The sequence below is a fragment of the Palaemon carinicauda genome, chromosome 7 (genome assembly GCF_036898095.1).
Source record: "Palaemon carinicauda isolate YSFRI2023 chromosome 7, ASM3689809v2, whole genome shotgun sequence".
Classification (NCBI taxonomy): Eukaryota; Metazoa; Arthropoda; class Malacostraca; order Decapoda; family Palaemonidae; genus Palaemon; species Palaemon carinicauda.
The window spans coordinates 16,753,790-16,780,590 of record NC_090731.1 but is presented as its reverse complement, the minus strand read 5'-3'; the positions used below and the strand labels follow the sequence as shown (position 1 = coordinate 16,780,590).

At 37.9% G+C, this 26,801-nt stretch overlaps 2 protein-coding genes across 2 annotated transcripts in view; one reads left to right on the top strand and one right to left on the bottom strand.

The window, feature by feature from the left end:
• Positions 1–26,801, bottom strand: part of LOC137643873 (lysosomal-associated transmembrane protein 4A-like) — a 199,048-nt gene that overhangs the window by 70,333 nt on the left and 101,914 nt on the right. The window lies entirely within an intron of this gene.
• LOC137643441 (furin-like protease 2) overlaps positions 1–26,801 on the top strand; it is a 39,054-nt gene that overhangs the window by 1,397 nt on the left and 10,856 nt on the right. The window contains exons 3-16 of the mRNA XM_068376219.1: positions 3,593–3,723; positions 4,357–4,502; positions 6,108–6,272; positions 8,965–9,082; positions 10,210–10,373; positions 10,499–10,657; positions 10,871–11,051; positions 13,268–13,486; positions 13,741–13,928; positions 14,488–14,635; positions 16,586–16,704; positions 16,907–17,056; positions 17,346–17,625; positions 17,853–18,052. Coding sequence (XP_068232320.1) covers positions 3,593–3,723; positions 4,357–4,502; positions 6,108–6,272; positions 8,965–9,082; positions 10,210–10,373; positions 10,499–10,657; positions 10,871–11,051; positions 13,268–13,486; positions 13,741–13,928; positions 14,488–14,635; positions 16,586–16,704; positions 16,907–17,056; positions 17,346–17,625; positions 17,853–18,052 — 2,368 coding nt within the window. The remainder of the gene's footprint in view (positions 1–3,592; positions 3,724–4,356; positions 4,503–6,107; positions 6,273–8,964; positions 9,083–10,209; positions 10,374–10,498; positions 10,658–10,870; positions 11,052–13,267; positions 13,487–13,740; positions 13,929–14,487; positions 14,636–16,585; positions 16,705–16,906; positions 17,057–17,345; positions 17,626–17,852; positions 18,053–26,801) is intronic.

Sequence of the window (26,801 nt, the reverse complement as noted above, 5' to 3'; positions counted from 1 at the left end):
AGGCCAATGAGTCGAACCCTGCTCTTAAAACAGCCCAATGAGTCGAACCGTAATCTTAAACCAGCCCAACGAGTCGAACCGTAATCTTAAACCAGCCCAATGAGTCGAACCCTCCTCTTAAACCAGCCCAATGAGTCGAACCGTAATCTTAAACTAGCCCAATGAGTCGAACCCTGCTCTTAAGCTAGCCCAATGAGTCGAACCCTCCTCTTAAACCAGCCCAATGAGTCGAACTGTAATCTTAAACCAGCCCAATGAGTCGAACCGTAATCTTAAACCAGCCCAATGAGTCGAACCCTCCTCTTAAACCAGCCCAATGAGTCGAACTATTACTCTTAAACCAGCCCAGTGAGTAGAACTCCACTCTAAAACCAGCTCAGTGAGTCGAACCCTGCTCTTAAACCAGCCCAGTCTTCCACTGTCTTGGGATAGAGTTCTCTTGCTTGAGGGTACACTCGGGCACACTATTCTATCTTATTTTTCTTACTCTTGTTTTGTTAAAAAATTTTATAGTTTATATAAGAAATATTCATTTCAGTGTTGTTACTATTGTATTTTTCGTTGTTTCCTTTCCTTACTGGGCTCTTTTCTCAAGTTGGAGCCCCTAGGGTTATAGCACGCACGCACACACACACACACACACACACACACACACACACACACACACACACACACATATATATATATATATATATATATATATATATATATATATATATATATATATATATATATATATATATATATATATATATATATATATATGGATACATGATGAGCGAGTAAAACCTTCTCCCTTTTCCAGATATATGAACAAATAAGTACCAGAATATAGTCATCAGAGAGAGAGAGAGAGAGAGAGAGAGAGAGAGAGAGAGAGAGAGAGAGAGAGAGAGAGAGAGAGAGAGAGATGTTTTTGTTTAAAAGGGTAACATAATCATCTTTAATCCCAGACACTATTTGTTTCAAAGGCGTAAAAAATGTATTATGCACATATATCACATATGTCCCTTTATAATTGAAAGGTATAAAAAGACTCACTGACCCCTTCATTGTCAGTTGTGAATGCATGATATATGTCTGTGTTTTTTATACTGCGTTTATTGAAATAGTAATGGGCTTTCATTTTATGGGATATTAAAGGTGGTTTTGTATTAGAAAAAAAAAAAAAGAATAATTCCGGTTACTCTTGTGTTAATAACAAGCAGTCGAATATGTTCATAAATATGACAGTTACATTAATTTGATAGTTTTCGACATGGGGTGATTGTTTACCCACCTTTATTGTTTATTGTCGAAATGGATTTTCATTTTGTCTAGTTTTACACGCAACAAAGCGTTCCCCTCACAGCGCTGGTTAAACAATACCAGGAAGATTTCCATTTCATTGTTTGGGTTCTGTTATTGTCAGACTTTAACATGTCAGGTTTTGCTAATTGGATTTAGAATACTGAATTATTACGATATTTAAGGTTGTGTTTGAGTTTGTTTCTTTTAGATTTAGAATACTGAATTTTTACGATATTTAAGGTTGTGTTTGAGTTTGTTTCTTTTGGATGTTGAATACGGAATTATATCACTATATTAAGAGGTTTTGTCTGAGTTTGTTTCTTTTGGATATAGAATACTGAATTATTTCGATATTTAAGGTTGTGTTTGAGTTTGTTTCTTTTAGATTTAGAATACTGAATTATTTCGATATTTAAGGTTGTGTTTGAGTTTGTTTCTTTTGGATATAGAATACTGAATTATTACATTTAAGGTTGTGTCTGAGTTTGTTTCTTTTGGATGTAGAATACGGAATTATATCACTATATTAAAAGGTTGTGTCTGAGTTTGTTTCTTTTGGATATAGAATACTGAATTATCAGATATTTAAGGTTGTGTCTGAGTTTGTTTCTTTTGGATTTAGAATACTGGATTTTTACGATATTTAAGGTTGTGTTTGAGTTTGTTTCTTTTGGATTTAGAATACTGATTTTTTACGATATTTAAGGTTGTGTTTGAGTTTGTTTCTTTTAGATTTAGAATACTGAATTATATCACGATATTTAAGGTCGTGTCTGATTTTCTTTCTTTTGGATATAGAATACTGAATTATTACATTTAAGGTTGTATCCGAGTTTGTTTCTTTTGGATTTAAAATACTGAATTATCACGATATTTAAGGTTGTGTATGTGTTTGTTTCTTTTGGATTTAGAATACTGAATTATTACGATATTTAGGGTTTGCCTCAATATATATTTATATAGGTGTATGTGTATTTGTATATATATTAATGTATCATGATATTTTTCAAATTACAATACATAAGCATGTTATCTCTTGATTCATAAACATGTAAAGAAATGAAGACACCTTGCAAATTTTCTGAACTAGAAAACTTTCAGTTTTATAAAAAATGAGAAATATTGAAAACAGCTCTTTAGAAAATTAACTTGGGTTATATCTGTAACAACACTTGGTTCAAAAGAATGAAGTATTCTTCCAGCTGGTTGTTAATATGAGGTGTAGTACAGTGTATTTATATCTTGACGATTCTCTTGTTATATTATATTTATAACAATACTTGGTTCAGAAGAATGAAATCTACAACTATCGAGTTTTAATATCTCTTGTCATATTTGTATCCTGACTGATGTAATTCTCTTGTTAGATTATATCTGTAATTATACTTGGCTCAGAAGAATGAATTATACTTCTATGTGGTTTTAATATCAATTGTAGTATTCATATTCTGGCCAATGTAATTCTCTTGTTAGATTATATCTATAACAGTGCTTGGTTCAGAAGAGTGAAATCTACTTCTATCAAGTTTTAATATCAATTGTCATAGATATATTCTGACTGATGTAATTCTCTTGTTAGATTATACATATATGTAATTATACTTGGTTCAGAAGAATGAATTATACTTCTATGTGGTTTTAATATCAATTGTCATATTTGTATCCTGACTGATGTAATTCTATTGTTAGATTATATATGTAATTATACTTGGTAGAGAAGAATGAATTATACTTCTATGTGGTTTTAATATCAATTGTCATATTTGTATCCTGACTGATGTAATTCTATTGTTAGATTATATATGTAATTATACTTGGTAGAGAAGAATGAATTATACTTCTATGTGGTTTTAATATCAATTGTCATATTTATATTCTGACTGATTAATTCTCTTGTTAGATTATAGCTGTAACAATACTTGGTTCAAAAGAATGAAATTTACTTCTATCAAGTTTTAATATCACTTGTCATATTTTATACGTAACAACACTTGGTTCAAAAGAATGAAATTTACTTCTAACTAGTTTTAATATCAATTATCATATTTGTATGCTGACTGATGTAATTCTATTGTTAGATTATATATGTAATTATACTTGGTAGAGAAGAATGAATTATACTTCAATGTGGTTTTAATATCAATTACTGTATTTATATTCTGGCCAATGTAATTCTCCTGTTAGATTATATCTATAACAATACTTGGTTCAAAAGAATGAAATTTACAACTATCGAGTTTTAATATCACTTGTCATATTTTGTCATATTTATATTCTGACTGATGTCATTCTCTTTTGTCAGGGTCGACATGGTAAAGGTTCCATTTTCGTCTGGGCCTCTGGAAATGGTGGTAGGCATACGGACAACTGCAACTGTGATGGCTACACGAACTCAATTTTCACCTTATCCATCTCATCTGCATCTCAAAGGGGGCAAGTATACCGTGTGTTTCTTTGCGAGTTTTGTGGTATCATTGTCTGTACTGTTAGGTTTATTGTTGTTAAATAGAAGACAATCCTGTACATATACTGTAGTGTACAGGCGTATTTTGTTACACTCGAGCCATGTCGTCCTGATGGAAGTTCCTCTAAGGCAGCTCTCTACTTGGGATATTTCTGCGAGTGATATACCAGAGAAATTTAACCCTAGAGGTATCAGGGAGTTTTAACCTCCGGGGCGAATATCCCGAGAGATATCGTGTATGTACCAGGGACGTGTTTATACAATCCATGACTATCCTTCCCCGACTATCTATACTGTATTTATTGTACCTTGATTTATATTGAGTTTCCCTGGAAACGCTTCAGTTAGATCATTTTTACATAAAGTAGTCCATCATTTTTCATGTAATCAATATTTTCTTACGTAATGGTAATTTCGAACGTTATTCCACTTATTAGTATTTTTATATATATTTCCCCTTACGGAATTTTTATTTTTGCAACCAATCATTCTCTTCAAACGCATCGACCATGGATGAATGAATTTTCTGAAATGCTTCTGGTGAAAGCCCCACCTACTAGCTGTGGATAAAAGAAATCTAATCGTGTGTCCTTTTATCAAAGGTACAAACCTTGGTACTTGGAAGAGTGTTCTTCAACTCTTGCTACGACCTACAGCTCTGGCACTCCAGGAGTTGATGCCAGTGTTGCTACAGTTGATATGGATGGAGAGCTCAGGTCTGAGCACATATGCACCATTGAACACACAGGTATGTTTCCTTCTGACTATAATTTGTGTTTTCCTTTTCGATAGAAAGGGTTATTTCTGCCTTAAAATTTAAATTGGATGTTAATAAACAAAATTCTCTCTCTCTCTCTCTCTCTCTCTCTCTCTCTCTCTCTCTCTCTCTCTCTCTCTCTCTCTCTCTCTCTCTCATAGAAGATTTTTTGGTAATCCCCCAGTAGAGACTGATGTCGAAAACAAGTTTAGTCCTCTAAGGGGAATGTGTTGATCAGGTACGATCATTTCTCATATGTTTATACTAACTTAACCTTTAGAAAGTTAAATTTATGTCATTCTTGAAATGTACAAGAAATTCCAGAATTCTACAATCAAGAGGTGAATGATATAGTTTCCTAAAATATTCCTTTATATTTCCGTTACCTTAACAGACTATACGAGATCATTAGTGCGAGAGTTAGGTGTGTGTTTATGGCTTCCGATGAAGTGAAAAGATTGTATTTTCCTGAATAAAACTATACTTGTTAGCTTTGAGGATATATAATTCACCTTTATTGTAAAAGCTAATGTAGAAAATAGAAAAAGAGATACTTAAAGGAAAATATTAATCTAAATTTTCATTTTGTGCAATATTTGTTGTGGCAGTAACGGCCATTAGCAAAATAACTAAAAATAATGATTAAAACCGAATGGTGAACTAATGGAATTCTCCTTTTACTTATCTCTTCCTACTTTCCTGTTATTCTATATACTGTAGATGACAGATTCGAACTGATGGAATTCTCCTTTCACTTATCTCTTCCTACTTTCCTGTTATTCTGTATACTGTAGATGACATATTTACTAATTTCTCCATTTCTAAATAAAAGTAGAGATTATGTAGGAATATTCTAGTCCGTTTTTTAGTCTTGCTGTGGTTTAGTAAATGTACTATTTTACCCTGCCATCAAACTCCACATAATGATAACCATCATCTCTTTCTACGCTTATTGACGCAAAGGGCCTCGGTTATATTTTGCCAGTCGTCTCTATCTTGAGCTTTTAATTCAATACTTCTCCATTCATCATCTCCTGCTGTTTTCTCTAGTATAATGATAAAAGAAAGTTAATTTGTAAGATGTACTTGTCCTACATACAGTACTGCAACGAGTTGTACAAATCAACTTGAGTTACATTTAGTCCTTACAAAATGGTGCATGAAGTGTATGTCATATAGAAATCCTTTATACAGTATTAGCTTTCTATAGGATCATTTATTTACAGCTTACAATATAGTACCTGTACTTGCACTATAAGTAGATTTCCTATTTGTTATTACAAACCATTTTATTGTACTTTCCTTTTAAGCCTCGAATTCATCCTCAAGTTAAATGTGGGAACCTGTATCTACTTGACATTAATTTCAAGTCTGTCTATTTTTAGTGTATGGATTGGTAAGCTAGCAATATTGTTAAGAAACAATGAAATTAAGATATGAATGATCTATCTATTTTTGAGCAATTAACAATTTAAAAAATGTATTTACTATCCTGTAAAGGATCTTAATAGAACAAAATACAATGGAGATCACCAAAAATTTTGATTCTGCTGCCAAGACATTTCTCTAAATAGTTATTTTTTTTTTCTTATTCAGGAACCAGTGCATCTGCTCCACTAGCTGCCGGCATTTGTGCCTTGGCCCTTGAGGCCAATCCTGACCTTACTTGGAGGGACATGCAACACATTGTTGTCCTGACCTCACGCTATGAGCCCTTAAGACAAGAAGACGGATGGTTTACAAATGGCGTAGGACGCAGTGGTTAGTCTTTTATTTTTTTCTTTAAGTTTTCATATTCTAGTCATCATAGTCTTTAGTAGACATATCAGTCTTGGGTATCACTCTCAAGATGCAGGTTAAACATAAGTAGTCATTGCACTTTTATCTTTGAATTTTTAAATAAGAATTTTCATGCACTGTAATTTGGCTTATTAGTTTTATCAGTAATTAACATGCCACTGTATATCCATGCAAAGTGATTTACCACAAATTTCAGTTTTTGTAAACTTTATACAATTATGTGAAGAATGCATTTTTAGTTTAGTAATGGTTAGATTTGTTACATGTTGTCACTGCATGGGCTTAGATGATTATGTGCTATAGTGTAGGGGAATATTCTTGCGTACAGATTTAGTATAACATTTTTATATAGAAAGTAACATACTGTACAGTACATGTATTGATTGTGTTACCTAGTAAGTAAAATATACTGTACTATATAAAGGCTTACAGATTTTGATAAAATTATATAATCCGCTTTTTGTCTTGTGTGCATAACAAAAATTTGCTTAATAGATACAATGCATAGATATTTCATACCAATCATTTTTGTAGCTTCGCTTCAATTGCCATATTTTTTCAATTCATAGAATTTTTTTTTGTTTATCTGCATAAATTTTCACTTGGCTTCATTGTAGCTTCTTTTGTTATTTTTCTAAAACCACAAAATATATTAAACTTATTTTTTTTCAATGATAGTGGAGAAAATATTTTGACTTGTGAAAGTATTTTTACAATATTTTGATGTTACATAAGTGCTTGAGGTATTGGCAAGATTAAGATGTATGATATTATGCAAATGTATCATGCAGAACTAATCATTGCAAGCGTCATTGGATCAGGAATTGCTCAGGCTATATTTTGAAAGAACCCCTCATGTATTTTATTTTCGTTTGCAATCACCCATAGTATAGAATTGAACTACTGTGGTAATATGGGTTACTTTTATTTGCTGTATTTACGAGCCTTGTGATAATGCATGCTGCTACCATATTATTATTTTACATAGCAATACCTATAACATTTTGTTATATAGTAATGACTATAGAGATAAGATAGTCTTGTTTTGTTTTGCTTAATAGTTATTGTTTAGTGTCTGTCTGATACCATTTCTGTACTTTTATGTGTTATAAAGTTTTGAATAGCACAGAATATTTCCCTTAGAATCGAAGTATTTTGGGTTTATTCCTCGTCTGTTTTTAATCACAGAGGGATTACTACAAAGTTTCCACATGTTGAATGTAGATTTGTTAAAATAGGCTGCTTATCTCTAAGCATTTTGATGCATGCTTTTGCTTGGTGTGGAGAGAATCGTGCAGCGTTCTTTTGTGTGAGCCTGATAAATGTTGCTTTTTTGGAATAGCAAGTTGTAGCAATGTGTTCCAAGCATGATGGAACTGCCAGCCATAAACAAGACTCGAGACATAGTTGAAGTTGACAGTTTAGACACGCATGTGTGCAACATCCCGGCAACTTCAGTATGGACACTAAGAACATAAACAAATCATACTTACCGAAGGTAATGTAAGTGTTGACTCGATTTGGGGGCATTGACTTATAGTGGCTTTAGAAATTTAGAGTTCTGTGATGCAAGACATGAAAACTATATTTTCATGATGTTCATAATTTTGGTTAAGTTACTGGTAAGGGGTAATAAAACCATAAAGGAAAATGGGGGCCCCTGAGCTTATAGCATCCTGCTTTTCCAACTAGGGTTGTAGCTTAGCAAGTAATAATAATAATAATAATAATAATAATAATAATAATAATCTCATGGCAAGAGAAATGTAGCTCATAGTGATATTAATTTCTTTTTCATTGAATGCTCTTAGTTCTGATTTTAAACAAAACTAGTAAGGAAAGTTATGAGCTTAGTGTTGCATGTTTCTGTCTAAAAATTGGTATCAGTTATAAAAGGTTAAGTGATTATAGAGTACATTTCACTTTCTGAGGTTATCGTTATGAGCCAAATTATCCACTGTGATAAGAATATGTGAATTCTTCAAAATCACTAATTGAGTAGATTTAGTGTAAATATTAAGCTGTGACTGCATACTGTAAAAAGAAGAGGTAGTGGTAAGAATCATATATTTTTTATATCTTTTAACAAAGGAATGTTGTGGAATCTTGTGAGCGTGAAATACGACTATTATTATTACTTGCAGTTTTTCATATGCAAACGCTGCTGTCTTAATATAAGAATTAATTTTTGTAATGAGGAATTTTTGCCTAATTTTTTGAATTTGGTCAGTATAGTATGGAAGTAAAACTATTTTTATATATGACATTTCAGTAGTACTGTAGTCAAACTTTTCAGGAATGATAAAATGTTTTAAGAATCTTGCATTAAATGAAGAAGTATTTCTCGAGCTGTGTAGATCACTAAGATTGAGGAAAGATCGTTGCAACTTTTTAATACAGCCGTACATCAGAAAATTAGGTCTGATACACAGAAATAGCTTAGTGTATATAAAATGACACACTTTTATGATAGCGTTTTGAATTTTACACCCAACTTTTTATTTTATGTTTTTTTTTTTTTTTTAAAGGACTGTTGATGTTACGAGACAATAATTTACTTTGATATAGAATGCTACTAAGCTACTCATGAATATATATGAAGTACGTTACAATTGAGAAATGGGTTAATGTTTGTTTTCTTCTATTTTTCCAGTAAGTCACAAATTTGGCTATGGATTGATGGATGCTGGGAAGCTTGTTGAACTTGCTGAGAAATGGACAACAGTGCCCCCTCAGCACGTCTGCCAGAGTGCTAAAGACAGAACTCAAAAGTGAGTTTGTTGTAGTGTGCTAAATACATAAAATTTATAAAAACTAGAGGTAATGGTGGGAATTTAGGTCTATTTCACTAAAGGATATATATTTTTCCCATGTAAAATCTTCCCAAGGCCAGCACACTAAACAGGAATTCTGGTACTAGTATGATTTAATCCTAATTTCAATTTGATAACTCCTAAATATTATTGAGAATATTTTTTCAGGTCTAATAAGAGCACAGATGTGAATTTCACTGACCATACTCAAAACTCATTGCCATACATTATATTATCATAATCAGTTGTATGTGGTTAATTCCTCGTTCATTAAAGTGTTTCTTATCTGTATTGCCATTTTGGGTATCTTAATGGAAGCTTCATCTTTTTAATGTTTCCATTTTTTTCTGTAACAACATCAATGTGAGGTATAATTTTGATTTATTTTTTTTTTCATTTCTCTTAGTTAAGTTATTCAGTTTTGTGTTGTTACATTCATTTCTTTATTTTTTGTTTACAATAATTTGTTTCTTTTCATTACCATCAGGATATGTAACTGCACTATTCCTATATGAGTGCAAAAAAAAATTTCAAGAGTTCAATAAATAGTCTTGCTTATCCTTATGAAAGTGTAGAAATAAGGTTCAACCCTCATAAATATTAATCCTTTTCCTCATACCTTTGAGACTCCTTTTCTCAGGGATCTCTTTTTCTTACCTTTGAGATTCCTCTTTTGGAGAATTTTTTTCAAGTGTACAGGAATATTTTTGTATCATTAAGCCTGAAATTTCCTGTCTTGAATTAAAGACTTTGATGATGTGGAATTTTATCACAATATGATTAATTTCTTCTTTGAACTGCTGTAATATAAACTTGACATTAGCCAAAACTATATCATAGTGCTATAGTACTGTAGTTGATCTCCATGTGATTACAGTCAACTTTGAAACTTAATATTCCATATGGCAAACATGGACTATAGTTTCTTTATAAACTTGTAATTCAATATTTAAATTTTTTGACAATGGAGGCTCTTTCATTTTATTATACTAATACCGCAGCGACAGTAACTTTTAAAACAGTTGTATTATTATTATAGCTGTATTTTTATGTGAATTAATGCAGAATATTGTAATGATTTACAGAGGAATTCCTACTGTAATGGGAGAGAGTGTGGTCGCAGAGATTGTGACTGATGGATGTGCAGGAACTTCAGCTGAAGTGCGTTACCTGGAACATGTACAAGCCAGAGTTTCTTTACGATTCCTCCCAAGAGGGAATATCAACATTAAATTAGTGTCTCCATCAGGTTTGTGTTAACGTGGTCCAGTTTTTTATGCTCATTGATAACTACCAGACATTTTATTTAAGGAGTACTGAGTCATAGCCAGAAGATTATAAAGCTTTTCATCCTTATATTTTTTTTCTTTATAGGAACTATTTCAACGCTGCTTTTTGATAGGCCTCGGGATATGTTCTCAGAAAAATTCGATGACTGGCCATTTTTATCTGTTCACTTTTGGGGTGAAAAAGCAGCTGGTACATGGAAACTCATAGTTACCAATGCGGGCACAAGACAAGTTCCTCGTCCAGGTATCTCATTACAAAATGATGTGTTGGGTGTGAGAAAATTATTTTAGTGAGAAAATTATTTTAATGTTAGTATAAATTCCAAATTACTATAAGAGTAGTCAGTGGATGAATATAAACATACAAAGACAGTTCTGAAATTATGTACCTACATACTGTATTAGGTGATATTTTTACATTGATACGATGGTTGTAACTTAAAGGTGCTTTTGACAGGTGTCCTAATCCAATGGCAGCTCATCCTTCACGGAACAAGGGAACCTCCAGGTCGTCTTCGCTCTGAACAATCTCAAAGGTCAGATCCTTTGTCTTCTTTGGCTCTGATCCTCCCTACCCAATCTGCTTCTACATCCCACATCCCACCAAGAAGACCCTCTAGTGATCCCTTCACATTTAGGTATAGTGCTAAGATTGTTGAGAAGGTCCGCATGCTGTAAAAAGTAAGACCTCCCAGGAGAAGTAAGATACTCACCGCCAGTCTTCACAAACTCCTAAATAAATGGATGATGACTGTGTTTGCGTATGTAATCTGCACCCTTCAATAAATAACTAAATCGGCTGCTTTTATAGATTTTCTTTGGGCCACTAAAATTATTTCCATTAGATATGATCTTTAGAATTATATCTAAATGTATACTGGACACATTTTGGTTGGGGAAGTTATCTAACTTTCAACTGAAGTTTGATTGATCTTTTCAGTTTTCTAAACTAATATTTGTAATATATCTTGAACCAACATATTAATATTATCATTAGTGATATTATTATTATTGATATTATTATTAATAGCAATAATGATATTGATAATAACAGTAATACGGTCACCTTTCAAACAGCATTGAATCTGCACGTTTTTTTATAATTGTTGGCAACTAAGTCCTTTCAAAGAAATGGAAATTGATATGGTATTGATATTTAATTATACAGTATCTTGATGGGGATCAGGAAAATATTAGTTATGCACATCACTAATTATAACCATTAGTGTTTAGTCGTATTCCTTGTTTGTTACTATATTTGTACATAATTACTATGATCAAGTACTTTTAATGACTGTTTTTATGGCTTATGTGACTAATGATATAGCTATGAATTATTCAGATTGTTACGAACTTCCACTAACTTTAAATACTAATGTTTTGTACATTGGGTAACCTAGTATAATCTGGCCATTGGTAGTCTTAAGTCAAACATTATTTTGACATGGAGAACTTTCCAAAAAGGTTTTGTGCCTGACTCACCAGACAAAAACTGTATTTTGTTTTGTTAGGTTTCACAAGTGCTAGATTTCATTAAATTTAACCTTTGACTGCGAAGCTCTGTTGAAAAAAAAATTCAATATATGACAAGATTGAAATGACAGTCCACCTTTTCCTTCTACTCTTTAAATGGCTCCTTCAAATAGCTACATTTGTGTTCTTTCTGGCCTTGAAAGGGTAAGACATTTTTTTTCACCTCTTATTTCAAATAAACACCTTTTCACTCATCATTTCACCCAACCTGCTACACTTGTCATTCATATAACTTTTCAAGTATGGTATAAATATTTTATATTCTATCTGGATGAACATAACAGATCAACACATATTGCCCTTTGACAGTTCGTCTTATTTCAAATCGGACCTTTTCCCTCCTGTTGCACCTCTGTAGAACTTTGGCTTTTGACTAGAATTTTAATTTCTGAAACTTTGGCATTTTGGCAATTGATTAGTCAAATGCCAAAGTTCCAAAAATGAGAATATCTGGCTATTATGGCCTAACGCATGATCTGATCTCTGAGAAATCCTACATCTTAAAATGGGCTATGCATATGAGAGACTTGAGTAAAATACCTTTTACCATGATTAAGTGATCAAAAGTAGGTATTGTTTTCTATTTCAACTCCCTCCCTGCCTATATTAATATTTTGAAATATATCTCATGTTTCATAACTATAAGCCATCTCTTTTCAATAGGGTGCCCCTCTGTATGCACTGAGGCATCACATAGCATGTTATGAAAGGTGTAAGGTTCTACCACAGTTGTGAACGATCTTTTACCTTCTTATAAAACTGGATCTTTTTTATCTCATGTTTATAAAGTAACCAACTTTGTAAAGCTGTTGGGCAATGGATTGTTTTCACAAACTATTGTACATGTACTGTATATAGTTTTTAATATACCGGTATATTGTCTTTTTATTATTTTTCAATTACTGATAAACAGTTTGACTTTGGCAACTTAAGTTTTCTGAAATCAATGTACAGTATCTTTGAAATTTTAAGAAATAATTCACAACTTTTCATTATCAATGTAATCTTAAATTCTTTAACTACAAAGTGACAGGTTTTTTTGTAGCATTGCAAGAAAACAAAAAAAAAATAATTCTTATGAATATCAGATTTAAAAATAGCTTATACTTGAAATAAAGTTACATATTAATGAAAAAACAGTTTAGGGATAAATGTCAATGTAACCAAGCTTCCAGAGAGAAGCAAAAAGAGGATCAGGTGATGTTTATAGAAATAATAAAATTATTTGCATTGTATGCATTGGAAATAGTTTGCTAAGATAAGCAAATTATACTTTATACATTTGGTTTGAATATCTAAAGTTTTATTTTTATTTCTACAGTGTCCTTGATCAGATATTTGCGGGATCTAGCCCAGAAGCCACTTTTGCCACTCCGGACGGTACAATTATCTCTGGGCCGAACCAGATAGCTTCTACTGGCAGCAGTAACAGTACAAAGAAAATATCAGAGTCAGAAGTTTGTCACAGTCAGTGTCTCGGTGGCTGTTCAGGTCCAGGACCTAACAACTGCAGAGCTTGTCATCACTACAGTCTTGAAGGGTTTGTTAATTTTGTTATGATGACTTACCTGGCTATTTTTTATCTGTCCCTCTGTTTATTTAATCAGTAGAATTCCATAGATTAGCTTCTTAAGTTTTAACCATTTTTTATCATGATTTGTATTGTGCTTAGGATTTTTAATATTAGTGATAATAGTCACAGGGCCATTGATTTATATGAATACGTATAATGATTATTATTGTTGTTTCATTTTGTTTGATGAAAAACATATTAATCTTGATATCAATTTACAGTGAATGTGTTGGTAGCTGTCCAGAGGGAACTTATGCTTCAGAGAACCAAGAGTGTTTGGGATGTCATGAGTCGTGTGTTATGTGCAGTGGACCAGCACAAAACCAGTGCCTTGCCTGTCATTCAGGTTTATTATATGTGCTACACCTTGGACTCTGTGTTCAGACTTGTCCACAGGGTTATTATTCAGGTGAGTCAGTTTGTTTAGAATAATGCTTACTACTTCAGTTTAGTAGTTCAGTACAATTAAATATTATTTTAAGTACTTATTAAAATTTCTCTCAAAGGATATATATACTGTACTGTACTTATATATACTGTACTCTGATAAATCACTCTTTGTTCCCATACTAACAAACCATCCATTATTTCTGTGGATTATCTTTCAGCGTAGCTAGAAGATAATCCACATAAATAACTCCAGGTTTGTATTATTTAAGGAAAAAAACAAATTATCTCAGAGTTTGTCATGTTTATCAGAATTTGTTTTTATCATAGAATTATCCATGAATGAGATATGACTCGTATTTTCTTGTGATTTAAGTGCATAAGACTAATTCCTGTTGTATTTCATTCCTTTAGAAAATTCGATGAAAGGAGAATTTCAAAATTTCCATTCCATGTGTAAGGCTTGCCATTAGGGTAACTCCTAACAGTAGTGTAAAAGACTGAAATAACAAGTGGGGATTATTTCTAAATTTCTTACCTTGATTTGTATTATATATTGATTTTTGCGTAAATTATTTCAGTTGATGGTACTTGTATGCATTGTGGATTGCACTGTAATGAGTGTGACGGTCCTGAACAGTGCACTAGTTGTGACCACCATCTGCTTCTTGCAAATGGATCTTGTCTCACAAGTTGCCCACAAGGATTTTATGAAACCCAAGATAATAAGTAAGTAATGAGTTACAATTTTTTTTTTTTTTTTTTTTTTTTGCAGGGGGAAGAGTTATACTTAGAAATATTAAAAAAAATAAATTTCAATAATAAAATTTATAACCTTTATACTCGATGTTCATATTGCTTCTCTCACGAAGCTTGGTTTTATAACAAATATCCTAAAATTTTTAATTTTTTTTCTCTCTGTCAATAGGCTTAGGCCTTGCATTCTTTAATTACTTTAGATGCACAATTATACTGCTAAACACTTGAATTCCCACATTTCTATTTTCTATTTTAGACAACTAGAATGTGAGGCAGAAGACAGTGTTGACTCAGTTGGAATCAAAAGGTCCCATTCCAAATTGAGCAGGCCTTCCAACCTTTTTAGTAACCTGAGTAGTCAAACTTCTTGATATTTAATTCTTTCTATTGAATCGTTGAAAGATAGCTAGTCATCCAGGTACAAAAGGACCCAGATTCCAAGAAATCTCACTAATTTTGAGATGGGTAGGCCTACCATTATTCCTGTGAAGATTAGGGTATCTGTCCTGAGAATGAAATATAATCACTTGAATTGTTAAACCTCTGAACCCTTCTCAAACCAAAAGATTTTCCTTGAACTTGAAGAATAGGAATGTAAAATTATGAATATATCAATTCCATCAAGAACTTTCGTCTTTTTTCCTTACTGCCTCCTGGACTGCCAAGGGTGTATTTTTAAAACCTGGGTGAGAACTGTAAATTTGTTTAGAATTGAAACATCTAGAACCAGTCTGTAACATCTGGATACTTTTGGGTCTAGGAAAAACCCTGTTTTAAAAACCTGTTGATGGATCCAAGTCCTTTTCTATCACATTCTTCCGTAGGAGTCTTGCAAACTCTATTTTCAAAATATGGACCTATGCTGAATTGTTAAGATAACTTGGCAAAGAGAGGATTGGAGGACAGAGTAATTCAATTGCCTTTAGACACGCATAGCACCCACAGCACAAAATGAAGGAGTTTCCATAGGTTATAGAATAAGGTAAACCTCCCTTCTAATCATTTATAACTGCTCCGACTTAATGACTGATTCTCAGTAACATTTCATTCTAAGCTTTGACTTTTGTCCTGCCTTCTTGGCATAATAAGATTGCCATGTTCTCAATTTGCCTTCATTGCTAACATCAGCAACCTTGCACATTAATGTAAACCAAACTTTGGAAAAGGAGCAATATGAACATTAAGTAGAGAAATAACAAAATTTATTATTGAAATTCAGTTTTTGGTTAATAAATACTTACTATAGAGCTAGACGAGAGTCAGGTAATTCATAAAGTTTATTCATCTAGGTTGTTACATCTCCTATCTCGTTCTTTCACTAACCCACCTCCATCAGTGTGGGAGTCAGCACAATGAATATCAGGGTTTCATAGAAATAAACTGAATTTTGATAATGTAATTTACTGTAGTACAGTATATCTATACTCACCTGATGTTCATAACATAACCTCTCCTCCCCACTGACTATTGATATCAAGAGGTTAGGGATCTGGTTTCAACTTCAAGACTGAAAATCCAAGGGAACTATGGCATGCCCATATCTAAATACAGTATGTACTATTAAACTGCCAGATTAATCCAATACTTAACTAGAGGGGAGATCTTTTGCAAGGAAAAAATGGTAGAATATTTTTAATATTACAGTAGACATTGGCATTTAAATAGCTCCATGAGAGAAGCATTATTATTGTCAAGTGAGTGTAGGCGTAACAAATTTTATTAGTAAAATTCTGTTTAGACAGTACCAAAATATCATTGAGTGGTATCTGAAAACTATTCATGTTTGAGTGGCTTTTGTTTTGAATTAATCATGATATTTTAGCAATTATCACTTTGTGTTATACTTTTAAATCACAACTAATGTATTAAAGCAATGAACTTAGTATACTTATTTAATATGTACATCTTTTCATGATACAGATGCGGCTCCTGTTATCCACAATGCGAAACTTGTGTAGGAGGCTCTGAAAATGACTGTGCAACTTGCAGATCCAACTCCTACCTTTATAATGGTAGATGTGTCTTCCGCTGTCCTGACGGTAATTGAAATTACTAGATGCTGTTCTAGGTTCATTAATCTTAAGGGAAATTCTGTTTTATGTTCCTAAGAGACAACTCATAAAGGCAAAAATTTATAAACGTTATATTTCCACATGAAACAATGTAAAAGACTTAGAATTCTTGTTAGTAAAATACAGCATTCAAAGTATGCTTTACTACCAATCTTTTTCCTTTTAACAGGTACATTTGGTGAGGATGTGACTGGGGAGTGCCTTGTATGTCCAGCAGGTTGTGCCACCTGTGATGGAGCTGATTTATGTACTACTTGTATTGATGGATGGAGAATAAAGTCAGGTCGCTGTGTGGCTTCATCAAATCATTGTAACATAAGTAAGTTGCTGAGTCAAATGAATCCTTTTGATTTGTCACCATAATTTTCATAACTTCTTGTACAGTAACTTACTTTGGCATTTAAACCCCTATTCTCATTCATCTTATTTTTATTCCCTTCCTCCAGATTTTGCTCTTTAAGTTCATTTAATTGCCTTTTCATCAACTTATTCATGAAAGAAAAAGACTTTTGCTGATGTAGATGGCATTACTGAATTCTTGACTGAGAAATATGTTTCATGATATTTTATTAGCATAATTAATGTCATTTTTTTTCATATGTCAACAGATGAATTTGCTGGACGTGATGGTCTTTGTCAAGCCTGCCACCCCACCTGCTTAGCATGTGTTGGACCCAGAGACTCCCAGTGTCTACACTGTGCACAAAAAAGATTTTTGCTAGAGTCAAACTGTGTAGGGTCATGTCCACTCGGTTACTTTGCATTACGAGGTCGGTGTTTACCATGTCCTCATGGCTGTCGTACCTGCACTTCCTACAAGGAATGCGGGTCATGTTCTGCAAAGTTCCACCTATACACCAGTCATTGTATAGCTTCTTGTCCAATAGGGTAAAAATATGTGTTAATGCTTTTTTCTTTATATACTACTATAGTCTTAATTGAAATGTGCATGTTAGTGGTAATGTAATTTTAGTTCACAATACTATGATGTGTAATGACTGGAAAATGGTCTTATTATGTAAGAAAAATTTCATGAACAGTTTTACTAAAGCTATTTTCATAAAAAGGGAAAGAAGAAAAATTACTAATTGATTTCTTGTACATTTTTCCCACAGGTTTTATAGCGACAGAGGAATTTGTGTTGCTTGTGAATCTTCTTGCTTCTCCTGCTATGGTCCAAGAAGTGACCAGTGTGCATCTTGCCATAACAGTTCATTCCTTCTGAATTCTACCTGTCGTCCATCATGTCCAGATTCTCATTATCCTGATGGAAGAAAATGTCTTCCATGTTACAACAATTGTCGTACTTGTAAAGGTTAGTTGCTTGCTTATTTGGGTTTAAAATGATAAGTAATAAGATAGTATTGTACTGCAGGACTTCTGGTTAAAACAGATATCTGTTCGTATGTCATGTTGTAATAAGTCGAGTTTTGATGGAAGTCTGAACACACCTTAACACACTCCTATACATAAGTAATGAAGTTAAACAGTAGTAGTCATAATGCAGGACATAAATACACCCTTTATGCCTTGGAAATAGAACTATGACTAAAAAAAACCACATGGAGGACAGAAATATAGAATGACAAAAGGAAATTGGTGCCAGAAAAAAACTGATATAACTCCTTTAAGTAAAATATGTTGTAACCCAAAGATTTACTATATGCATACAGTATACTGTGTATGTATATATATATATATATATATATATATATATATATATATATATATATATATATATATATATATATATATATATATAAAACGGATTTTGAGCGAAGCGAAAAATCTATTTTTGGGTAAGATGGCCATGTCGTCCTGATGGAAGTTCCTTTAGGGTAGCTTCCTAGGGTATATTACAACTACGGCGATATTCCCAGAGAATTTACCTTAAGGTATCCAGAATTCTAACTCCTGGAGCGAGTATCCCTAAAAAAGACCTTAGGGATATCGTAAATATCAGCGGACGTATTCTTGACACGCCACATAGCAATCTATACCCCGAATAGAGTTAACACTTCGTAGGGGTCAAATGGCAAGAAAACGAAAACGATAAGAAAGAGGGGGGAGCCGTTCGTAAGGCATATCTCCTCCCCGTTTCGTAAGCGTGCCCTGCGCCGCTCGCGGCGCCATCTGTATTCCTTGTAGCGATACACGAGGTGCTACAGATACTGTATGTAGGGAGGGGTCCTACAGCCCTTTTCTTTTTTTTTCTTTTTTTTAAAAAGGGACAGGGCGGGTCCATCAGGACGACATGGCCATCTTACCCAAAAATAGATTTTTCGCTTCGCTCAAAATCCGTTTTTTGGGCTCAAGCCATGTCGTCCTGATGGAAGTATACCAGAGCATTACTGTATCTGTGGGTTCTCAATACGTGCCGTACTCCTCAGAAATGTTTCTTAGTCAGCTCGACTGAAAGACCTAAGATGTTACCGTTATACATCTTTTCACTAATCATAAACCATGAAAGCGCTTCCTGCCCCCTACAGGGAGGAGTCCTACTAGACTCTAGAAACGAACGAAGAGTACATATACCTATGTATGACTCACTCGCAAGCCGATACAATATAGTGGTCTCACTCTATATAAAGTAAAGCATAGTCCTTACGGAACTACAGCATCCAGGGAAATACCGACCAGCCCCCTGGTCGAAGTAGAATTGGACAAAAGGTTATATCTGCGTAGGATTAAACTTGCTGCCGCTACCGTCCTCTGAGAAGGATGAAGCCCTTTATGCTAAGGAAAGTATAAACCAGTGCAACAAGGCTTGCATTAAGGAACAGGCTATTATAGATATCCCCGATTAATATACATAGGCTGAATGCTCAATAATTGAAAGGAAATCAATATAGGTGAAGGAGACGCAAGGTTCCCGAGAACAAGTTTATTGATTAACAATAAATAGACATGGTTACCACAATTATATACATATGATAGGTGGATGACCAACAATTTGCACAAGTACTGTAGTACATGGATATATGGTTATCTGAAAGAAAAACAATCAGGTTACTTTTCACATACCAAGGTATCAAAGTTAAAAGTCCATGTTACTAGCCACTGACATTAGCGTCAGAAACGCTCGGCACACCTGTCTGTACTTGTGCTACAATCACCATAACGCCAGAACAGTCATTGTGGGCTCCCAGAGCCTTCACTTCTAGTTATAGCAGCGCATATAACTATACACTCACCCGAGAATCAAAGTCCCAATTAAATCCACTGTTCCTCGCAGAGTTAAACAACAGGGTTAACGACGCAACCAACTGCTACCACAGACCTCTTCAGCTGCTCCACTTGCTTAGCATAGTGGCGAAAGAATACCCTGGAAGACTTCCAGCCAGTGTATGAACGAAGGTGTTCAAAATCCATAAAGTTAAAGAAGTTTAAGGATGAAGCAATTTTCCTCGGATCATGACCTGCGGGTGAACTGTCAGGATCCGCTCTGCGAATAAAGTATGTAATTTTCGCCCTGAGTTGATTTAAAGATAAATTCGAGCCCGATGTTTCTCCTCTGAATAGTTGACCCCCATGGAAGTCTGAAGTTCTACGAAGATAGACCTTTAAGCATTCTACGGGACATAGAGATGCATCTTCTTTCAGAGGGCAGATTCTCCAGGGACCCCACCTGTTGTTGGTGGGCAACTCGTTCTTAGCGAGAAACGTAGGGTCCGGAAACAGGTTCAGTTCTCCCCCATCCAGGAACTGAACCCGGCCCTCCTCTCTCGAGAGGGCTACAATCTCACTAACTCTGGCCCCAGATGCTAGGGCAAAAAGGAAGATCACTTTTTGAGTCAGATCCTTCAGTGCACACTCCTCATTATCCAGTAATGAGGCAAAATGAAGGACTTTGTCTAAAGACCATGAAATAGGCTTTGGAGGAGCTGAAGGTCTAAGCCTGGCACAGGCCTTCGGGATCTTGTTAAAAATCTCGTTAGCGAGGTCTACCTGGAAGGCATACAGAATGGGCCTTGTCAGAGCCGACTTACATGTAGAAATCGTGTTAGCCGCTAGCCCCTGTCCGTGGAGGTGGATGAAGAAGGATAAGCAGAAATCCGTAGAGATCTCATGCGGATTCTTGTCTTTGACAAAGGCTACCCATTTTTTCCATGCTGATTCGTACTGCCTTCTAGTAGACTTGCACTTATATTCTTCCAGGAAGTCGATGCTATCTTTCGAAATTCCGAACCGCTTCTTCACCGCTAGGGAGAGAAAATCATGAGCTGCAGGGTCCGGGTTTTCTGTAATGAAGCGTAGACAGTCGACTTCTGGACTTGCTGGGACAGAACTGGGTCCGGGAGTGGTAGAAACTCTAGTCGTAGTTCCAGAGCTAGAGGGAACCATACACTGTTCGGCCACTTGTGGGCCACTATCGCTGCTACTCCCTTGAAGGATCTCAGTTTGTTGAGGACCCTCAACATCAGATTGTGAGGAGGAAACAGGTAGATCCTGGACCATCTGTTCCAATCGAGGGACATCACATCTACTGCTTCCGCCAAGGGGTCCTCGTACGGGGACACATATCTCGGCAACTTCTTGTTGTCCTTCGTCGCGAAGAGGTCTATCTGCAGTTCTGGGACTTGACTTGAGATGAAGGAGAATGATCCTGCGTCTAGGGACCATTCCGACTCTATCGGTGTAACCCTGGATAGAGCGTCCGCGGTCACATTCCGGACTCCTTGAAGGTGAACTGCTGACAGGTGCCACTTCTTCTTCTCCGCCAGTCGGAATATGGCTAACATTACCTGGTTGAGAGGTGGAGATCTCGATCCCCGCCGATTCAGACATTTCACTACCACCTCGCTGTCCAGTACCAACCTTATGTGGATCGAGTGACGTGGGGATACTTTCTTCAGGGTAAGAAGCACTGCCATAGCTTCTAGAAAGTTTATGTGAAAGGTCCCGAATAGCTTGGACCAGGTTCCTTGTACCTTTTTCCGATGGGAGTGACCTCCCCACCCTACCTTTGAGGCGTCTGTGTGAATTGTCACTGACGGGGGAGGTGGCTGAAGAGGTACTGACCTCTTTAGACGACTGGCTTGAGACCACGGTCTGAGAAGAGAACGTAGCCGAAGTGGGACCGGTCTCTTCAAGTCCCTTCGCGCTTTTGATGCAAAGGTTCTCCAAACTCCCGCTGCATCCTTTAGCTGTGCTCTTAGCACTGGGTCTGTTACTGACGCGAACTGAAGAGAGCCCAGAACCCTCTCTTGTTCGCGTCTTGATATCCTCTCGGAAACTAGAAGTCTCTTGACAGACCCCGCTATCTCCTTCCTTTTCGACATTGGAATGGAAAAACGGTGTGACACTAGGTCCCAGTGAATTCCCAACCACTGGAACCTCTGAGCTGGAGAAAGACGAGACTTCTTTCTGTTGATCATGAAACCTAGATATTCCAGGAACTGAATCACCTGTAGGGAAGCTTGTAAGCATTCCGCTCTGGATGCTGCCCACACCAACCAATCGTCCAGGTAGGCTACTACCTGGAACCCTTTTAGGCGTAACTGTTTGAGCGCTGCGCTCGCAAGCTTCGTAAAGATCCTTGGGGCTATGTTTAGCCCGAAAGGCATCGCTCTGAAAGCGTAAAGTTTTTGTTGTAGCTTGAATCCTAGGTAGGGGGAGGGACGGCGACTTATTGGAACGTGCCAATAGGCGTCTGACAAGTCGATGGAGACGGTATATGCCCTCTTGGGCAGTAAGGCCCTTATGTGTTGTAATGTTAACATCTTGAACTTGTGGTTCACTATGAACTTGTTGAGTGGTGACAAGTCCAGAATGACTCTGAGTTTCCCCGAGTCTTTCTTGGGAACACAAAACAGCCTCCCTTGGAACCTGATGGACTTTACCCTCCGGATCACCTTTTTCTCCAACAGTTCTTGAATGTACTCCTCCAAAACGGGGGTGGAGTGTTGGAAAAATTGAGGGCACAGGGGCGGAGTACTGTACCAACTCCAACCCAGTCCATTTTTGAGCAGGCTGTGGGCCCAGGGATCGAAGGTCCAACGATCCCGAAAATACTGTAGTCTCCCTCCTACCGGCGACACTTCACTTTGACTGCTGCCCTGCAGTCTTGCCTCCCTGGCCGCGACCACCTCTGAATCCTCTTCCCCTAGAGGGGCGTCTCGCCGAGCCTCTGGCTGCACCTCTGGGCTTTGCTCGAAACGTGGTCGATTGCCCTTCGAACACTGGATTGAATGCCGGGGATGCTGATGACACGGCCTGGGGTACCCATTGGAAGGTGGTCGGGGTCTGGGCTACCAACTGTGGAACCGGAGGCAAAGCTGGCTGCTGCTGCTGCTGACGTTGCGGTCTGAAGGGCTTGGCTGGGCGGGAAGAAAACCTCGATTTCTTCGCTTTTCCTTTCGGCTGGGGGCCTTCATCAGGGGAAGACTTCCTCTTAAGGGACAGGCCCCACTTAAGGAGAAGATTTCGATTCTCAGTGGCTGCCTTGTCCACCACCTCCTTAACCACCTCATTGGGAAAGAGATCTTTACCCCAGATGCTGGATGAGATGAGTTTCTTGGGTTCATGCCTCACTGTGGCCGAGGCGAACACAAACTCCCTGCAGGCCCTCCTCGCCTTGACAAAGCTATAGAGGTCCTTTGTCACCGTGGCCAGATGGATCTTGGCCATTACCATGAACATTTCAGGCATCTTAGGGTCGCTAGCCATTGTCTCCATGTTTGTCTGGAGAGACATCGAGGCTGCCAGACGCTCCTTTGTCTCAAGTTCCCTCCGTAGGAGGAATTCAGACAACTTGGGAAGGTTTTCGCCGAACTGTTGACCTGCAATATCGGCGTCCAACTTCCCAACCAAGAAGGTGAGATGTACCTCCTTCCAGTCCTTGTTGTCCAACGGCAAGGCCAAAGACAAGGGCTTGCATTCCTCTAGGGATGGGCATGGTTTGCCAGCTTCTACCGCCTTCAAAACGGCCGCGAACCCTTTCTGCAGAAAGGGGAAGGCCCTAGCCGGAGAGGATACGAAGGAAGGGTGCTTCTTACTCAAAGCAGCAACTTTTGAGTTTGAGAAGCCCATCTCCTTCAACGCAGACGTTAGTGCAGCTTGAGCCTTGGCGTGATCCAAGATGATCACCTCCTTCGGTTCCGTCTCCTCCTTCGAGGCCGGCTCCTTCTTCAGACGGACATAACAGTCCGGGTAGGCCCCTCTGCTGGGCCAGAATTCCACCTCCTCAAGGGGAACTGAACCCAGCTTCTCTGACATGACGATCTTCCCGACCGTCATCGGCATGTGCTCGGCATATCTCCACGGGTTGGCATCCGAGCACACAGGAAGGTCCTTCACGTTGAGCTTCTTTGGAGGCCCACGTGACGCTGTAATCTTCTGCATCTGGAGCTCCATTGCAGCGGCCTTCTGACTATTCTCCTTCTGCATCTGTTGTATCATAACAACGATGGAAGAGAGAGCCTGTCCCAGCTCTGTTGGAAGGGCGAACAAAGTAGAGGGGATAGGTTCAGGGGCCTGAACCGGAACGTCTGATGGTACGGAATCCTCTTCCTCCACGGCAATCGGATCTTGATCCTCCTCCTCGCCCCCTGCGAGGAGGTCCTGTTCAGCACGGTCGGACAAGTCCGACATCTTGTCATCCAGCTGGATGTCCTGCATGGCATCCGCAACATCCTCCTCCACTGGGATCTGGACGAGAGGGATCTCCGGCCGAGGCTGGGGAACAACAGCGTCAGTAGAAGCCTTGGGAAAAAGGTACGCCCTCATCTTCTCATTAGGAAGATAAGGTCCAGTGGTGTTCTTCTGGAAATCCCTTACCCATATACGGAGCTTCTCCCTCGCTGCGTCCCTTGACTCCGCCGACCTAGGGGATTCAAAAGCCTCAGATAGCATGTTAGTACATACTAAACATACCTGCGGATTCCAGTAGCGGAGATCATCCTTGGAGGCTGCGCAAGCCGCGTGCCTCCTACACGAGACATGTCCGCAAAAGTTCTTGCTGCGGACATTGCAGAAGACGCTATCGCATTTCGGATGCTCCTCCTGTAAAAGAAGAAAATTTCCATGAATATCAAGTGAATTTCAATTCACATGTATATATGAGCATGTACAAAGAATAAGGGAAAGACACATACTTGTGAATCCCACACAATCACCTGTGGAAGCCCACCAGCCATTAAAATCAAATGGTTAGTCTTTGCTAGAATAACCAAAGATCATATTTCCTGAGGGAAATTAGGTGTAGCTCACACCTAAGGTAAGATTTTAACATTCTGGCTAAAGATGAAAAGAATTCTCTTTTCATCCCTGTAAGGCAACACCAAGTGACTGCACAAGGTAACACAAGTAAGTTAGAAAAGACAGTGTTGTAACCTACTATATCATGGTCTCCCCTGGCAAAATACACTATACAGGGAAGAACTGATACAGTACATGAGGGTGGTGTGCCGGCCGGCTCTTGCCGGTCAGTACCCCCCCCCCCCTTTTTTCCAAAGGTAGGTCTCAAGTATGCAACTTAAGATCACCCAGATGGGGGAGAACTCCAGCTCCTATGCCTGAACCGGCCGCCAGTGGTTGCCGGTCCGTAGCTACCCGGGTGGCACCCAGCTGCCGGCCATCACTCTTAGTGGCCAGCAGACCGAGCGATGTAGCAGGCCGGCCGGCAGCGGTGAGCAAACCCTGCCGGCTGGCATCCACACCAGGTAGCGCCCGGCTGCCGGCCGCCACTCATAGCGGCCGGCAGGTGAGCAAGGAGACCGGCCGGCAAAGGCATATAACCACCGCCGACCGACAGCAGGAGAACTAGAGAACACCCCCCACCCGACCGCCGGCCACCAGGCCGGCAGACGGCAGGGACAACACACAAGAAGACAACAGAATGGGTGTCGGGCTAAGAGGCTATGTACCTCCGCGCCCGACACCCGAAAGAGTGCCGAAAGGAAGGGGAGACACTAAGTCAGGCTTCCTAACCACTGCTTACTGCATCTACAGACAGCAGCGGTTGAGGGACCAAGGAAGGACCGGGCAGCACTCAAGGGATAGGGCCTCTGCCGGTCGGCACACTCTGCCGGCCGACAGGGGACCACGTCAGCTCCCCATCCTAACCTGGGCTAGGTACGGATGTGAGACGGCTGACACAAAGGAAAACGGAAAAAACAGAAGGGAAGGACGGAGGGTCTTGTCCAACCTTGCCTTGGTTAAGGATCATCCCCAGCTAAGAAAGCCCATCTCAGCCAGGGGAAATCCAGGGAGGGAGGCCGGCACTACTGGCTGCCTCCCTAAAACCAAAGCAAGGAAGGAATTGCTAATCCGGAAAGGGAACATATCCCGAACCCGGAACAGCAAAGAGGACAAGTCTGAGGGGTCACCGAGCGAAGGGATCATAACTACAGAAACCCTCCAAGGCGATCCAAGGAGGATAAACCTCCTATGCCCGTGTCAGGCAGCAAGGGAGACTCTGACCCACGCTAGACCAACACGGACTCAGACTAATACACTGCTGTACTGTCCCTCTCTGAACCAACCCAGTTGGAGCAGGAAGGTACAGTACCACTCCAGCATAGTTATATTTGAAAATTAATTCAAACAAACCACTAGAGTTAAGCCTAAGGCTTAAGCAGAGGGAAAGGGTTTGCGCCCCTTCCCCGAAGAGAAGGGAGCAAACGGGGAAACAGACAAAATTTTAATAGCCTAAGACAACCTAGCCTAGGCACTAAGAGAATCGATTACCTAAATCACCGAAACTCACTCCAATACTATCTTGGAAAAAACTCGAAAAAAGCTTATATGTATAACGTTGCCTAACGCTTTAAACAGTATAAAATCACACTTGGAAGACTAATATCATGCAGGAAGTACAAGGGCCAACAACTAGGCTACGAAGACTAGTATCGGTCAGCCTAGGCAAATCCTTCGCCAGGCGCTATACTATAGCATCATAAAAGAATTCCTAAATAAGCTAAGCAGCTAATTATTAAAGCAAAAGGGGCTGGGAACGTCGCTCTTGCTAACCCAATAAATCCTATTCTAGCGAGCGACAGCGTCCAGGACGCTTCCAGCAGGCAACAGCTCTTGTATCAAAGATAACTCTTTTAATTACTTTA